Source organism: Phalaenopsis equestris, unplaced genomic scaffold (assembly GCF_001263595.1).
Source record: "Phalaenopsis equestris unplaced genomic scaffold, ASM126359v1 Scaffold000124, whole genome shotgun sequence".
Classification (NCBI taxonomy): domain Eukaryota; kingdom Viridiplantae; phylum Streptophyta; class Magnoliopsida; order Asparagales; family Orchidaceae; genus Phalaenopsis; species Phalaenopsis equestris.
Genome location: NW_018164566.1, coordinates 297331 through 312655, shown reverse-complemented (window position 1 = coordinate 312655; position 15325 = coordinate 297331). Strand labels below are relative to the sequence as shown.

Here is a 15325-nt window from a genome sequence, read left to right as displayed (position 1 = left end):
TAATTGATTATAAATCTTTGTAGTCTTGTAGTCAATTAGATTTTTTTAAAATACTACTTAATATACATATATATATATACATATATATATATATATATATATAGATATATATAAACTTGATGAGTAGTATTTCGAGCCAAAACGAGCCGAACACGAACAAACACATCTTAGTTCGTGTTCGGCTCGTTAACTTATCGAACGAAATTAACGAGCCGAACATGAGCTGTTCACAAACAACGAGCCGTTTTGACAGCCCTAATGGAGGGACAATAGTACAATGGGTCCTATTCTAGATCAACTTTCAATATGATATGTTATGAAATTTTAAATTATGTTTCCTCAAATCATTAATTGGTCATAGTACAATGTTTTATGGCAGAGATAACTTGCTTTGATGGTTGAGACAAAACTGGGATGCCCAAGCATTTGTCTATAGAACATGGTTCAGTGAGGATGGTTGAATGCCAATTTAGGAGTAGGCTTGATACTAGCAAGGAAGACTTTTTTTATCTCAGTCAAAAGACTGCTTAGACATTGGCAGGGGAGGATGCTTTGGTTTCAGCGAGGGAGATTGGATGGATATCAATGATGAAGGTTGGCAAGACGTTTATGTCGAGTAGGCCAAGCGGTGGTTGCTAATTGAGTAAGAACTGTTAAAGCAATAGAAGTTCGGCTAGATGAAAGTTTGCTTGCAAAAGAGTTAGGAAGAAATTGAATCGGCTACTAGAATTACATCTCCAACAGGAGTAGGTCAGTGGTATTGAATGTCACTAGAATGTTCCTATTTATTTGGAATATAAGAACAAATCATTGGTGTTCTCATTATTATTATGGAGTATATGCTGTTCATTTCAGAATGATTCTCTTAAGAAAAGAAGTAGTGCATTTTTCTTTGCTATCGATGTTGCATAATTCTGATTAATCTGAATAATTAGTCTGATACTCTGAGCGATGAAGCATTGGTCCTTGGAATTATTTCTGTTGATCCATCATGTAAAACTTTAATATTGTTATGAAGATGCTAAAAATGTATTCAAGATGAGGTAGCTTAGTGTATGCTATTTACAATGAAATAACTCTGATAGATGAAATCTCTTCTAATAACTAAAAAAAATAGATTATAAAAAAGAAAAATGTTTAAGATTAGCAGAATAAAAATTGATACGACAATTTGCAGTTGTTGTAGAGTTTCAATTTATAGGTACTTATCAGTAGTACTGTAAGATAATATGATTTGTAAGTTCGATTAAATTTAGTTATTATGGTTCTTTCAGGAAAAAAAGGAAAGTTGAAAGGAATAAATTCATTAATCAATAAAAAAATAAAAAAAAGTAGATTAAATTTGAGAGGTGACCTTGGACTGCTATGTGATAAGAAATTTTATTTGTACTTGTAGAACTATATTTATAGAGTATATGTTCTATGAGTTTGAGTGTTTGGGCCGTAGAAGTCATTGATAATTGAGTAATGTAATTAAGGATTTTAAGTTGGTTGCATTATAATTTAGTGAAGATGTCGAGAATTGATTATAATAGTTAAACTTAGAAACTAGCACTTGATGAAGATACGATCATGATAAATGGAGTTGTTGATACAATGTTGATAAGTAGAGTTTGGTGCTATGGCATATACAATGGAGGGCAAACGATGCTTCGATGATATGCGTAAGGTAGAATTAGTTTGAAAGGAATAAGAAAGTAGAGCAAAGTAAAGATTGGAAGTGCAAATAAACTTGCCTAAACTAAACTTATCACCTCATTTAGACAATGGCGATTGATAAAGTTGGCCCTAGATAGTTGTGATGAGACTGAGGTGATGATGCCAAATATTTAAACAATAACTTCTGGTAACTTTCTGGCTATAACTCTGGTTTTGACACCAAAATAAAAGATTGATGCATGCCTATATTTTAATTATCTTGCAAAACAAATCTGCAGCCTTTAAATGGTTTTGTTAGAAGAATAGAACCTTCTATTTGTTCTTTATCTGAAGCCAATTCAAGCTCTCCCTTTTTTTCTTGGTCCTGTTCAGCTGTAATAAACTTTTCGGTATCTTCATTAATACTTAACATGTTCTGAAAGTGCAGTTTCATTTCAGCTTTAACAAGCTATAGTGGTTGGGCTTCATGAACTTCTGTTTTCCATTAACTCTTATTAAGAGCTATATTTGTAGTTATTGTGGTTTATTTGGTTTTATTTTTGCAACATCTACTTTTATTTGTATTCAGGTTCCAATATATATTTTTTTAAAATAAAAAAGAGAAATCGTATTGCTAGAAAAGTAAGCAAAACTGGCTGGGTTCCAATTAGTGGAACTGAACTTTTAGAAGAAGTGCCATACTTTGAATAAAGAAAATTCATAGAAGAGATAAAGAGGAAAAATAAATTAGAGAAGATGAGTTTTGTATAACTTATCTAATTACCTCTAACGGTAATTGATAAACACAAGTGTAAATAAAAAAATGTAGGTAATAAAATATTTAAGTCAGCTATAAGTGTAAATAAAAGAGATGTAGGTAATAAAATATTTAAGTCAGCTATAAGATGAAAGAAGATCCTCTATTATTAACCTATACCAATTGTCACTAGAGAAGTGATTCAAAGAACATCTCAAATTCTTAGGCCCGCCTTATGACTACATTTACACTTGAACCCCCAAGCCATGGAGCCACAAAGTGAACAAAGTGCAAAATTATTAAATGATAAAAATGAAGTTTAAGGGGGTGTTTGGCAAGACCCTTTTAATAGGATTTACCTCTTGATTTAACGTAAATCAAATCAATTACGAAAATAGTGTAGCTAAATCTGGCGCTCTACTAAATCCAATTTTTTCTTCATTTCATCTCTTTTTCGACATAAATCTTGATTTACTAAGTACAACTATTAGGTGGATTTAACGGATTTAGCTTAGGAAAAAAACATGTCAAATTAATTTATTCCAAATACGTCATACAAATTTAACTAGATTTAACCTTAACTGAATCATACACTAGTCTGGATTTAACATCATGTGGATTTGATAAATTCAGATTTACTAGATTTAAATCCTATTTAACGTACATTTTGGTTGCAACCAAATGCCAAGTGATAATAAACTTGCTTAACTTCAGACCTTGAATCCCTAGAATGTTGACAAATGGCTACATTTCCGAAGTCATTCTTATGATCCAATTTCTCTCTTTTATTTAAAATAAAAACCCTACATAGCTCAAATAAATATAATTAATAAAAGAGGATGATTGTCATAAAAATAATTAACCAAAAAAAAAAAAATGTACAAACCAAAGTTATTGGAGCCAAGTTATAAATAACTTTAAAACATTAAAATAACAACTTAACCACCCAACTAATAAATGAAGTGAAACAACAAATAAATAGATTTAGAAGTAAAAAGGTTGGGAATTTACATGCCGCACAATTCTCATATATTTATGTATCTACACCTAAAATTTGATATTTTCATATATAAAGTAGTGTTATATTCGTCAAAATATATGCATGAAAATGTGTCTTTTAATTTTAGCAAGTTAGTATCTGTAATATTTTTATTATTATGCTAAAGATTTGAGTCTTATAAATTGTTGGACATGTAAATACATAAAAAACGAATGATATGAATGTAAATCCCCCTTAAGTAAACAATTGTGTAATTAACATATTGGGAGATAAAATAATAGTTGCAAAAGATTTAATTGAAAGATAAAAAAATCAAAATAGCTGGCCAAAGAAACCAATTAAACAAAACCAACTCTTATTGCCCACTAATAATAAACAATGATAAAAACCAATTCTATAGTGTTTAGGGTTAAAAGGCTCTAACTCAATAAAAAGAAGTGGAAAGTTAAGTAATAAGATACCATCCAATCAATATAACTAACATAAATATAACTAGGACAATCAAAGACTAAAAATTCTCCAAACCAGATAGCCACCAATGACCCAAAAAAAAGGGGAAACATGCAATAAGAATAGTTCCAACTAGAACTTTTCATCTAATCTTATGTAATGAATTTAAACTCCCAGAGCCAAAGAATAAGATAACAATATGTAGGAATAAAGCAATTAAAGAAACTCTTAAGAGTGCACTTTTTTTTGTACAAAAGGGGAGATATATATACATCTCCCATAGGCAATACAAAATATGAATAAAACCAAATAAAGAGAAAAATAAATATGGGTCTGAGATCTTTTAAGAGAACACATGGATTACAATCAGAGGGTTATAAAGAGATAGAGCTAACGGTATAGAGCCTCGATCCATACACCACAAATTTTTCGCGATCTGAGGATCAGATGAAAATAAATCCAATGGTACAAATCCCTGATTTGTGTGCCTTAAGTTCTCCACTATGATTGGAATAGAAATTCAACAAAATCCTTAATAAATAAATAAGTTTAATGATATCAAATACTGCAAACAACCTAATACAAATGACACAAATTCTCTACATACTGATCTAGATACTGATCTCATAGTTTATCTAATAAAGAAAAAGCTTATATAACCTATACTAGAGCCAACAACTCTCATCTGAGGGAACCAAAATTCGCTTATCATATATAAGGAATATCCATTTTATCAATATTATCCATTACTTTTAATGCAACGGAAATAGTTGTTGGACTAAACACATTTACCTTTTTGAGGCACAAAACCAAACTTGGAAACAAATCAACACATGAATTATTCTCTCTTTGTATATGATAGAGTTAAATCTTATTAATGAACTTTTTCTTAGTTTTCCATAGAAAATAAGAAAGCCCGACATTATTGATCTCAGAAATTTCAGTAAGATTAATAAGAAGGTTAGCATTAACCCGAATCTAAAATTTTTTAATATTCTATTAAGCACAAACATCTAAACATATTTAATTGTAAATAATTGTATAACTGATTTGGATGACAAGCAAAGGTCATAATAACGTTACTTGCTTGGCCTGTTAAGAGACCAGCATACGCATACTTTTCATGGTTAACTGAACTATAAATGTTATTTTAACCACATAGAGTAGTTATTTCTCCAATATAATAAAATAGCAATAGTTGAGAGAAATATCAAAAGTAACAGCTATATATTGAGCACCTTTAATGATTTTTTAAAAGAGAATCTCAGCCAAAGATTAGATACTTGTCTTTTACGTTCACCTTTATTTTTAGATTCATTCCTATCAAATCAAATATACCAAAAAAATATGCATGGGAATGATTGTTCTTATATGATCTTTGGCTTTATCCACTCCGTTGGACAAGAAAGACCACAGAATATTAAGAAATATGACATTGCAATGAAAACGTGAACTATTAAAATGATCATCAAACATAATCTATATTTTAGAGGCTATTTCTACATTAATTAAATCATGTGGAATAGTTTTTACACAAAAAAAATATTGGCACTTGGCTGAAAGGTACAAAACCTTATTTTGAAGTTGGACACATCCGCAAGAATATAATCTTTTAGAATTCTCCAACGAAGTGCAAGCAGTAGGAATAGCAATTTGCTATATTAATCTGAAACCATGTCCATGATTATTTCTCAAATGAATATCTTATTATGCATCCCAATTATCATTTAAGAAATCTTTATTTTTTTATTTCGGGATTTAGTATTGAGAAGTGAGTAGAGAGAACCATGACCAGGCCAGAAGACATAAGACACTTTAAAAGGTGATGGACTCGGGGAAGGTGATTGACAGTGCTGATATGTATCATGGATTTTATCTGCTCAATAAGACTCCCACTTTAAAAGGACCATCCCATCATTCACAGTCGTTTGAATCAAGTCTTGTATCTGTGGTTGTTTTTCATGAGAGTTATGTTTTGACATTTTTGCCTTGCATATCATAACTTCTATTATATTCAAAACTTTTATCCTTATTTATTCATCAATAAAACCCTAGTTATTTTATGTGTGAAATTTTTCAACTTACTAAACAACTAGACGAGTGTACCTAAGCTCGAAATATAAACTAACACATCCATTCATCAAAAGTAAAAAATACAAATGGGGCTAAGTGGTTTGTTACTTTCATTGATGACCACACCAGAATTAATTGGGCCCTTCTCATGAAAGAAAAATATAAAATTGCTAGCATATTTGAAACCTTCCACAACATGAGCTTCACCCAATTTCAGAGTAAAATTCAAATTCTCAAAATCGATAATGCAAAAAACTACTAAAAATCCACTATCGACCCTTATTTATCAAAAAATGATATCATTCATATAAGCTTGTGTGTTGACACACTCAACAAAATGGTGTGGTTGAGAGAAAGAACAAATTACTTCTCAGAGTGGCCCGATCAATTCTATTCACTAACCACCCAAACACTTTTGGGAGATGTAATTCTCACATCCACTTGCCTCATAAATAAGATGCCCATCAAAGTGCTAAACTTCAATAAACCTATCAACACCCTCATAAAATTCTACTTATGCATTCAATCCTTTACCTCTAAACTACCCTTGAAAACTTTTGTTTGCATCACTTCTATTCTTCTAAAGCAACATATTCAAGGCCAAACTTGATCCTAGATCAATCAAATGCATCTTTTTGAGCTATTCTTCAAACAAAATAGGGTATAAATGCTACTATCCAAACACAGAAAAATTTTACAATTCTATGGACGCCACTTTCTTTGAAAACCAAACATATTACCCCAAATCTTATATTCAGGGGGAGATACGAAAAAAAATAATAGATTTGGGCTACCATTTAGGAACCTCAAGCTCACATCTCTTATATCTTTGATGAACCTACTCTTATCCCCGACATCAGAAATCGACTTGAAAATAAACCTACTACTTGACTTAATCCTCTCACAACTCCCACAAAGAACCAAGAACTCTGCGTACACTAGAAATGAAAAAAAATCTAATGAGCTTGTAAGGAACAATATTCAAAATCAAGAATGCAAATCACCATAATCAATTCCACACCCCAAGTATTCATACAGAGGTAGTTCAACACATTATGAACAACAAGAGGAAGAAGGTGCAAAAGAATACACAAAACATCTGATAAAAAAATTTTTGAAATACGAAAATTTATCTCTTATAAATATTTGTTCAGAATTTAGATAACGTGCAAGTCTCAAATTCAATCCATGAGGCCTTATCTATTCCGGCTTGGAAATGGTTGTGGAAGAAGAGATTATTGCCCTTGAAATGAATGGTTCCTGGATCATAACAACTCCGAACTGTAAGGTGCAAATGGGTATTCACTATTAAATGCAAAGCAGGTGGGTGCATAGAAAGGCTTAAGGCTAGAATTGTAACAAGTAGGTTATCTCGGTCTTATGAGATCGACTATCAGAAGATATTTGCACCAGTGGTGAAACTCAACACAGTAGAAGTATTGTCATTGGCTGTCAACTATGACTGACCTTTACATCAACTAGACATTAAAATACATATTTTAATGAGGACCTTAAGGAGGAACTATATATGGAGATACCTCTAGGATTAAAGAAACAACACTAATAATCAGTTGGTGTAAACTAAAGAAATCATTATATGGGTTTAAACAATCTCCCAGAGTATGATTTAAAAGGTTCATTAAGACTATTCTTGCAAATGAGTACTATCAGTGTCTGGCTGATCACACTTTGTTTGTAAAATGAAATAAAAAAGGTATGATAGCCATCCTTATTGTATATATTGATGACATTATACTTACCGGCAATGACATGGGGAACTTGAAGTAATCAAAAGAATAATGGCTTATGAGTTTGAGATTAAAGATCTTGAAATTTTAAGATACTTTATGGGAATAGAAGTAGTTAGATTCAAAGAAGACATTGTCATATTACAATGAAAATATATCATTGACTTATTAAAAGAGACATTAATATGTTGGGATGCGAAGCAACCGATACTCATATGGATCCCAATAGACGAGCATTTAAGGGAGAGGATAACAACCCGGTCGAAAGAGGGAGGTGTATAAAACTTGTAGGGTAACTTATTTATCTGTCACATATTGCTTTTTTTGTGGGTGTAGTGAACAATTATTTATAAGCGGTCTTTCAAATCTTGAGGTACCTAAAGATGATTCTAGGATGTGGATTAATTTTTAAGAAGACTGAGAATTATGACATTGAGATCCATACTGGCGCTAGCTGGACGAAAGAACTCATTGATAAAAGATCTATAATAGGTTACTATTCATTTGTGTGGTGTAACCTTTTTACTTGTAGAAGTAAAAAATAAGCTGTGGTGACAAGAAATAGTGCAAAATCTGAGTATCGTGCCCTGGACCTAGAAATTTGTGAAATGATGTGGCTAAAGAAACTACTGATAGAAGTTTACATTGAGAAACAAAATACTATTAAAATGTTCAATGATAGTCAATCAACCATTAGCTAGTATTTCAAAGAATGTGGTGCACCATAATCAAACCAAACTTTTAGAGATTAATAGGTACTTCATCTCTGAGAAGGTTAATGGAGGGGTTGTTCAATTAAGCTATATCCCAACTCAATATCAGATTTTTGACATTCTTGTTGAGGCTCTTCCTCGACACCACTTCAGTGATCTCAGCAGAAAGTTTATGATGTATGAGCTATACAACCCAACTTGAGGGGGAGTGTTTTGATATGCATATCCGATTTTGGAATCCTGAGTCTGCGATTACATTTGCAGGGGAGAAATTATTCTCCCTTAATTATCCATTAGTGTTTTTATTTCTTTTCTTTTTATCATAATGACTTAAATTTTCTTCCAATTTTGTAAGGGATAGTCCGAACAGTATAAATATTTATTATTTGTTAATGAGAAAGTTAGAGTTTTTTCCTCCAAAAATCTACAATTTTCTTTATTATTGAAGCTCATTTTTAGTGACAACATTTTATATTTCTTTGCTCTTTTGAATTTTAATCTTAATTTATTAGAACTAAATGAAAATATGACACTAATAGGACGCAATGGAGAAAAAGGATTCATGTAGACGACCCCACGTAGTGGGATCAAGGCTTTGTTCAAGGCTTTGTTGTTGTGTTGTTGTTGTTGTCGTCTTTTGAATTTTAATCTCAGCGTCAATTGTATTAACATTGGTAATAGTATTTGAAAATTTCCTCCTCAAGTAAGGACGAAGATTGAAATATTCAGATTTTATATGACCATGTCTTTTGCTGTGCAGATAAAATAATGGAAGGTTTGCAAACTCCACTTTCTATGCATAATTATAATTATTCAAACATATCAAATATCCCGAGGATGCTTAACTGAAACATCCCTCTCCATCAAAAAATGGGCAATATAATAAAGAAGTTGCTTTGTAAAGGCTAAGCAAAAGTTGATTCAACTGGAAAAATAATTTGGTGATTAAAAACCCGTAATTGCATTTTGGGGAAAGAAATCTAGATTGGTATAATTGGAGTTTCTTCTTTTATATTAAAGGAAGATGCCCATTTCAACAAATTTTATTTGGCAATTATAATACAGTAGGAATGCCTAGAAAAAGCCCTACTATAATCATGATCATTTGAAATTTTAATGAAAACATAAATAGAATTAAGTAAGCCAAAGACAATGCTATAATGGTTTTGAAATTAGGTCATTTTAGAGGAAATTTATCAAGCAGTGAGAACTTAGGAGTAGCTGAACTTTCAATTTATTCATCCAATAGTGATATAGGCTACATCCAAATAATTATATATAGTTTCTTGTTTACTATTTGATTGTACCCTTTATAATTACTTTGCATTGTCTTCTTTTTGTAGCATATCAAGCGAGTAGCATTACGAGATTTTCATGCCAAGAGTGCCGAGGTTTTATGCGAGGTACATGAACTTAATTTGACTGTTTTTCTGGTTATACCAAAAAATAAATAATTATGGTTTAAATTTCTCTAGCAGTGAAAGCCAATTGGTTGGGTTGTGCTACCTTATTGTTTTCTTGAATTACATTACATGGGAAATATCGACTTCTTTTTGCTGCTAGTACAGAGTAAAGGAAATGAAATATGCAGCTTTAATTTACATTTTGAATGGAGTTCAGGATGAAGTCACAATCCATCAATCCTTTCTCCTGACTAGCAGGGACTACAATTTTAGCACTAATTGTGCGGCATTTTTTGGTTTCCTGTACCTGCAGAATTGAATATTTGTTGTTGAAAATTAATTGACTTGTTTGTTTTTGGGGCAGGTCTACTATGGAAGCTATACATTTATTGAGAGGTTTGATGGAGAAGTTCAGAGATAATAAGGAGAATCTACATTTGATTTTGATTGATTTAGAAAAAGCTTACGCTGAAAAAGCTTACGATAAGGTTCCAAGAGATATCCTTTGGAGGTTCTTGAGAAGACTGGTGTTGATATGACTTATATTTAAGTCATTAAAAATATGTATACTAGAGCTGTTACTTGTGTTCAAATTGAAGGAGGATTGACCAAATATTTTCCTATTTCTATTGGATTACATCAGGGATCGACTTTAAGCCTATATCTTTTTGCTTTAGTTATGGATGGTCTTACTGGACATCTATAGGAGGATGTACATTGGTGTATCCTTTTTGCTGGTGATATCCTTCTCGTGGATAACACGAGAGAAAAAGCCCAGAAAAATTTGAATTATGGAGGTCTAAATTGGAGTCTAAAGGCCTTCATTTAAGTAGAACTAAAACTGAATACATGGAATATAATTTTAGTAGTAGTAGCTCTAGTGACAGAAGTGTGACTTTGGGTGATAAAATTATTAAAAGGTGTGAACTTTTTAGATAACTTGGGTCTGTTGTTCAAAGCAATGGTGATATAGATGGGGATGTTAATAGTAGAATTCAAGTTTGTTGGTTGAAGTGGAGGAATGCTTCGGGCCTTTTGTGTGACAGAAAAGTACCGCTTAGACTGAACGGAAAATTTTATAAGACGGTGGAGAGACCTGTAATGCTAAATGCGAAATGAATATATCCGTGATAGGGTTGGTGTAGCTCCTGTGATGGACAAAATTAGAGAAAGTCATCTTAGATGGTTTGATCACATTAAACGTCAACCATATGATGATCCAATTAGGAGAGTAGATGTTTTAGATTTGATTTGTGTTAAGAAAGGCAGAGGTAGACCTAGGAAGACTTGGGCTTATTGTATAAAAAATGATTTTAATTTACTAGAACTAAATGACAATATGACACTAAATAGGACACAATGGAGAAAAAGGATTCATGTAGCCGTTCCCACGCAATGGGATTAAGGCTTTGTTGTTGTTGTTGTTTGTTTGTTTTCGCGGCATTTACATACATACCACCCAATTCTTATATATTTACACATGCAACACTTAAACTTTGCTTTTTTACATTTTTAGCATCCAAATCTTTCATATCACATAAAAAATATCACAATTTTAACTTCTAAAAAGTGAAATGTACCTTTTCATGTATAGGTATGTAAACACAAAAATTGGGCGGTATGTAATGTAACTCATCCCATTTTTTTTTGGTTGTTTTAAGATGATATTTTATTTCTTTTATTGAAATTTACAGGTTAGGTTTGACGTCCCTCAGCTATACCAGTTTCACAAGAAGAAAACAGTAGACCTAGCAGTAGATCTTTGGAGGTTTGTTCCATAAGTCTGTTCCCGTCCGGCATTGTTCTCATTAAACTATTGTAGAAATCTGATTTTGTTAGGGGAGAAATGAGTTCAACAACACCAATCTTAACATCTGTGTTTGCTTCTTTTCGAAGTTAACTAATGATTACAGAAATAATTATGCGTGTGCGATTCAAAGGCAAAATTTTTAAAATAGCATTTGCATAATTTTTTTTTAATTGAACAAGGTCACCAACTCAGCGGCTACTCACCAGTGAGGATGAGTTGCCGCTGACTTGGTGACTCGCTGAGTCATATTTGCCCTAAATCTCACATTTTATCTTTGTTTTGCCATTTCTTGCGACCGAGCTTCTCGAGAAGCCATCCTCCCTGCCCTCAAGCCTTCATTTTGTGTCATCCATCACCTGCAGTGGCTCTGGCTGTCGGCAACGAATTGTCGACATTCCCTTTTGTTTTGCTTTTTTTTTTTTGTTTTTCTTTCCATTTTGCGTGAGCCATCCCTTATTTGTGATTTGCCATGGAACTTGGGTGCATTTGATTTGGTGTTTCAAATTTGAATTGTATGCATACACATAGATGCTTAGGCGAAAAATATGTATATCAATTTGTGCATGTTTTTAGAAGTTTAGGGTTTAGAGTAAAAGGCCAAATGTAATTTCAATCAGGATAAGACATTCTAAACGTAAAATCAAGAGTTACTATCTTGACAATTGTAGTGCATGACCAGTTGTGTGTTTAGCATACACTTGAGCCTTTAGTTTAAGTTTCAATCGAAGTATGAAGTTTAAATTTCTCCATTGAGTTATATCAATCTAAGTGACTTGTATTCTAAAGCTTGTTATTTGGTTTTAAAGTTTGTGGTTAAATATTGCTTTTAGGGCTTTAAAAAATATTTATAAATGTGCAAGGGTTGTTGAAGGGGTTAAACTTGCCATTTATGGCACTTTAGAGACCATGTGGTGTGCTTCTCACCCAAATTTGTTCATACTATCTGAACTTAAAAAAAAATGAAAGCAGTATCTATTGATTATTAATTTGCTTATTCTTTTATATTTTAGATTGATAAAAATAATGAATTTAATATTATGCTAATTCGTCAAATGACATCAAAATTTTATGAAAATAATTCTTGAAGCCATTAATCTCATAAAGATTTCATGGAAGATTCCATAAAAGTTTTTCTTTTGTTTTGTAATAGAAAAGGGTGCAGCTCCTAAAATTTATCATTAAATACATCTTAAAATTTTGACATGTAATATTTATTATTCAAGATTTTTTTATCATAAATATTTATGTTGAATGATGTCGCAAACAGTTCTGAACAAACAGATGGGGAAACAAAAAAGAGATGGCAATAAAGAGACCACAAATTCCTTTTTTTTTTTTTTTTGGTGTGTGGAACAACAAGAAAATAGATACAGGATCACACTAAAAATTAACAAAATTACTTGTGAAGAAAAATAATTTTCCCATTTTTTCTTATATTGTTAATGATGAAGATAACCAACATATTGAGAAAATAATATATATGTTTCAACGGTCTTGTGATATAAAGTGGTAATGGCAGCGGTTGCATTTTGTATCTACCATGCTAGTGTTGATAATCACACAATTCTTGTACCATTGCAATTGTAGCGAATATAAAAGCCTACTCTTCAATGCTGAGCTTATATTGCTTTCTTGATTTTGATTTTATTTTATGAAATATATCATAATTTGGCTATCATCTTTAATGGTAAAGATGACTAATATTTTTCATGGTTTTATTAATTTAATGAAGAAGGACAGAAAAAGTGAGTGAAGCTTATGTTCACTTGATATTACATTATGATGTAGAATTAGCTGTACTTGAAGATCTTGGGCTAAAGTATGTTGTGGTTAAAGTAGACTTATTCGAGTTTCACTGCGTTTTTCATATCTATAGTTTAAAATTTTAATACTTCGAACATTGAGATATGATTTGTGGAATTATACTTTCAATATAGTATGTCGTTTTCCCCTCCATGAAGTATTTCTTGTAATTTATATATGATGAGGTGACTGGAGTTGTTTCCACAGAAATTTCAAGTAAAGTTATAATACATTATGCAAAGATTATTCTGATCTTAAGATGACCATAATATTGAACAAATAATATTACAATATTCGCTAACCAATTTTTCGGACATCGATACAAATTAATAAGTATTATTGTATATCTTTTTATTAAGTTTGTTAAAGTAATGTGAAATATGTGATGGATATAAAATTGTTTTTTTTTCAGAAATATTTTTATTTATAATTCATCAATGGTTAGTAGCGTTACCGAAAATTTGCATTAAACTTTGAATCAGATGTATAATTATCTTTAATTATTGAAGGATATGAGACAATGTATAACAACTGAAATGATGATAACAATAATCCGATGGTAAGACTGATTATGAAGATATTGAGGAGTATGATAATGCACAAATATATGAGTATGAACTAATACAAGAGCATGCATTTTAACATAGCAGATCAAATGATTAGCAACAACAATTATATACAGTACTGCCAAACCGCTCAACAATGGGATGAGAATGTTGGTTTTGATGGTCCTAGTGAGCACATGATAGCTACCTAAGAAGGTTTTATTCCATTTGACTCTTAGAAGATATGTTCTTTTACAATAAAAATGAACTTCAATGTGTAGTTGGTGGGCGATCAATTCTTAATAATGTCAAATATAATGTTTGGGTTCACTGATGACCAGCTATTAGAATGGATGAAACTTTTTTGTTGGTTAAATACAAAATACATTACTGATCATTATTGTTATTGATGTTAACTGTGCATTTTCGTTGACATATGTTGTTGTTGCGTCAGAATGTAATGATTCATGGTGCTTGTATATACAAATTCTGCATGATACAACCCCCTTCAATTTCTTCAAGATACTCATATGCATCATCCTTGATCGCCACTTTGGAAATATAGGAGCTTGTCATCAAATTTTTCTTTGGGTGACACACATACATTGGCTACAACATTTGCACGAAAATTTCAAGAATGTCCTTCACAGCATGGGTGTTCTAGATGTTGAGACAACTTGTCAAAAGATATATTTGACGGATAGTACTGATTATATGCATGTTTTCAATCGTTTCATGACAAATATAAAAAAATATTAAAGAAGAAGCAATGGATTGATTCATGTAGCGGGATCCGACCAAGTCGAGTTTATTCTTGATGGTCTATTTTGATTTGGTACTATGACGATAAATGCTTTAGAGTGTTTTATTGGAGCCTCAACTGTGCTAGAGGGTTGCCGATACAAACACTAATATGCTCAATTTATTATAACATTATAAATTTAATTTTGAAGAGGCATTCAATTGCAATTGAGTTGGAAGGAAATTATTATACCGGCTTTTTACCAAAGATGACCACTTTTCTACTAATATATGAGTTTGAAGCTAGGAGACCAGCACAAATTCATATTAACATGCACGAGTATGAAGTTTTACGATATTTCTTGTCACACATATGGAGTTTAGATTCATGTTGTTCGGGGTTATACATGTTCGTGTGAAAGACCTCAAATATTTCATATTTCCCGTTTACATGTCATTGCATCACTAGGTTATGCTGTTGAGTTTGATGTAAGCCCACATAAAATTGAGCTAGTGGACTTTGACACTGCAAACAGTTTATGAGATCTGATATGATGTGGTTGGATTGAGGTTGCAGATGGGCTTGTGGTCTGATTGTGATAAACTTCTTAGCGATCATCCGATGGAAGATTTTATCTATCATG

The 15325-nt window shown here is 31.7% G+C and overlaps 1 protein-coding gene across 3 annotated transcripts in view; it reads left to right on the top strand.

Moving 5' to 3' along the window:
- The window catches only part of LOC110021237 (methyltransferase-like protein 5), a 38651-nt gene extending 26440 nt beyond the window's left edge, over window positions 1-12211 (top strand). The window contains exons 8-10 of one of the 3 annotated variants that reach the window (XM_020719651.1): window positions 9723-9782; window positions 11377-11400; window positions 11477-12209. In XM_020719651.1, the coding sequence (XP_020575310.1) occupies window positions 9723-9782; window positions 11377-11400; window positions 11477-11563 (171 nt within the window). In that variant the 3' untranslated portion in view covers window positions 11564-12209. Of the gene's footprint in view, window positions 1-9722; window positions 9783-11376; window positions 11401-11476 lie in introns of all 3 variants that reach the window. The other 2 variants (XM_020719652.1, XM_020719653.1) reach the window with 2 other exon arrangements.
- Window positions 12212-15325: the final 3114 nt, after the last annotated feature.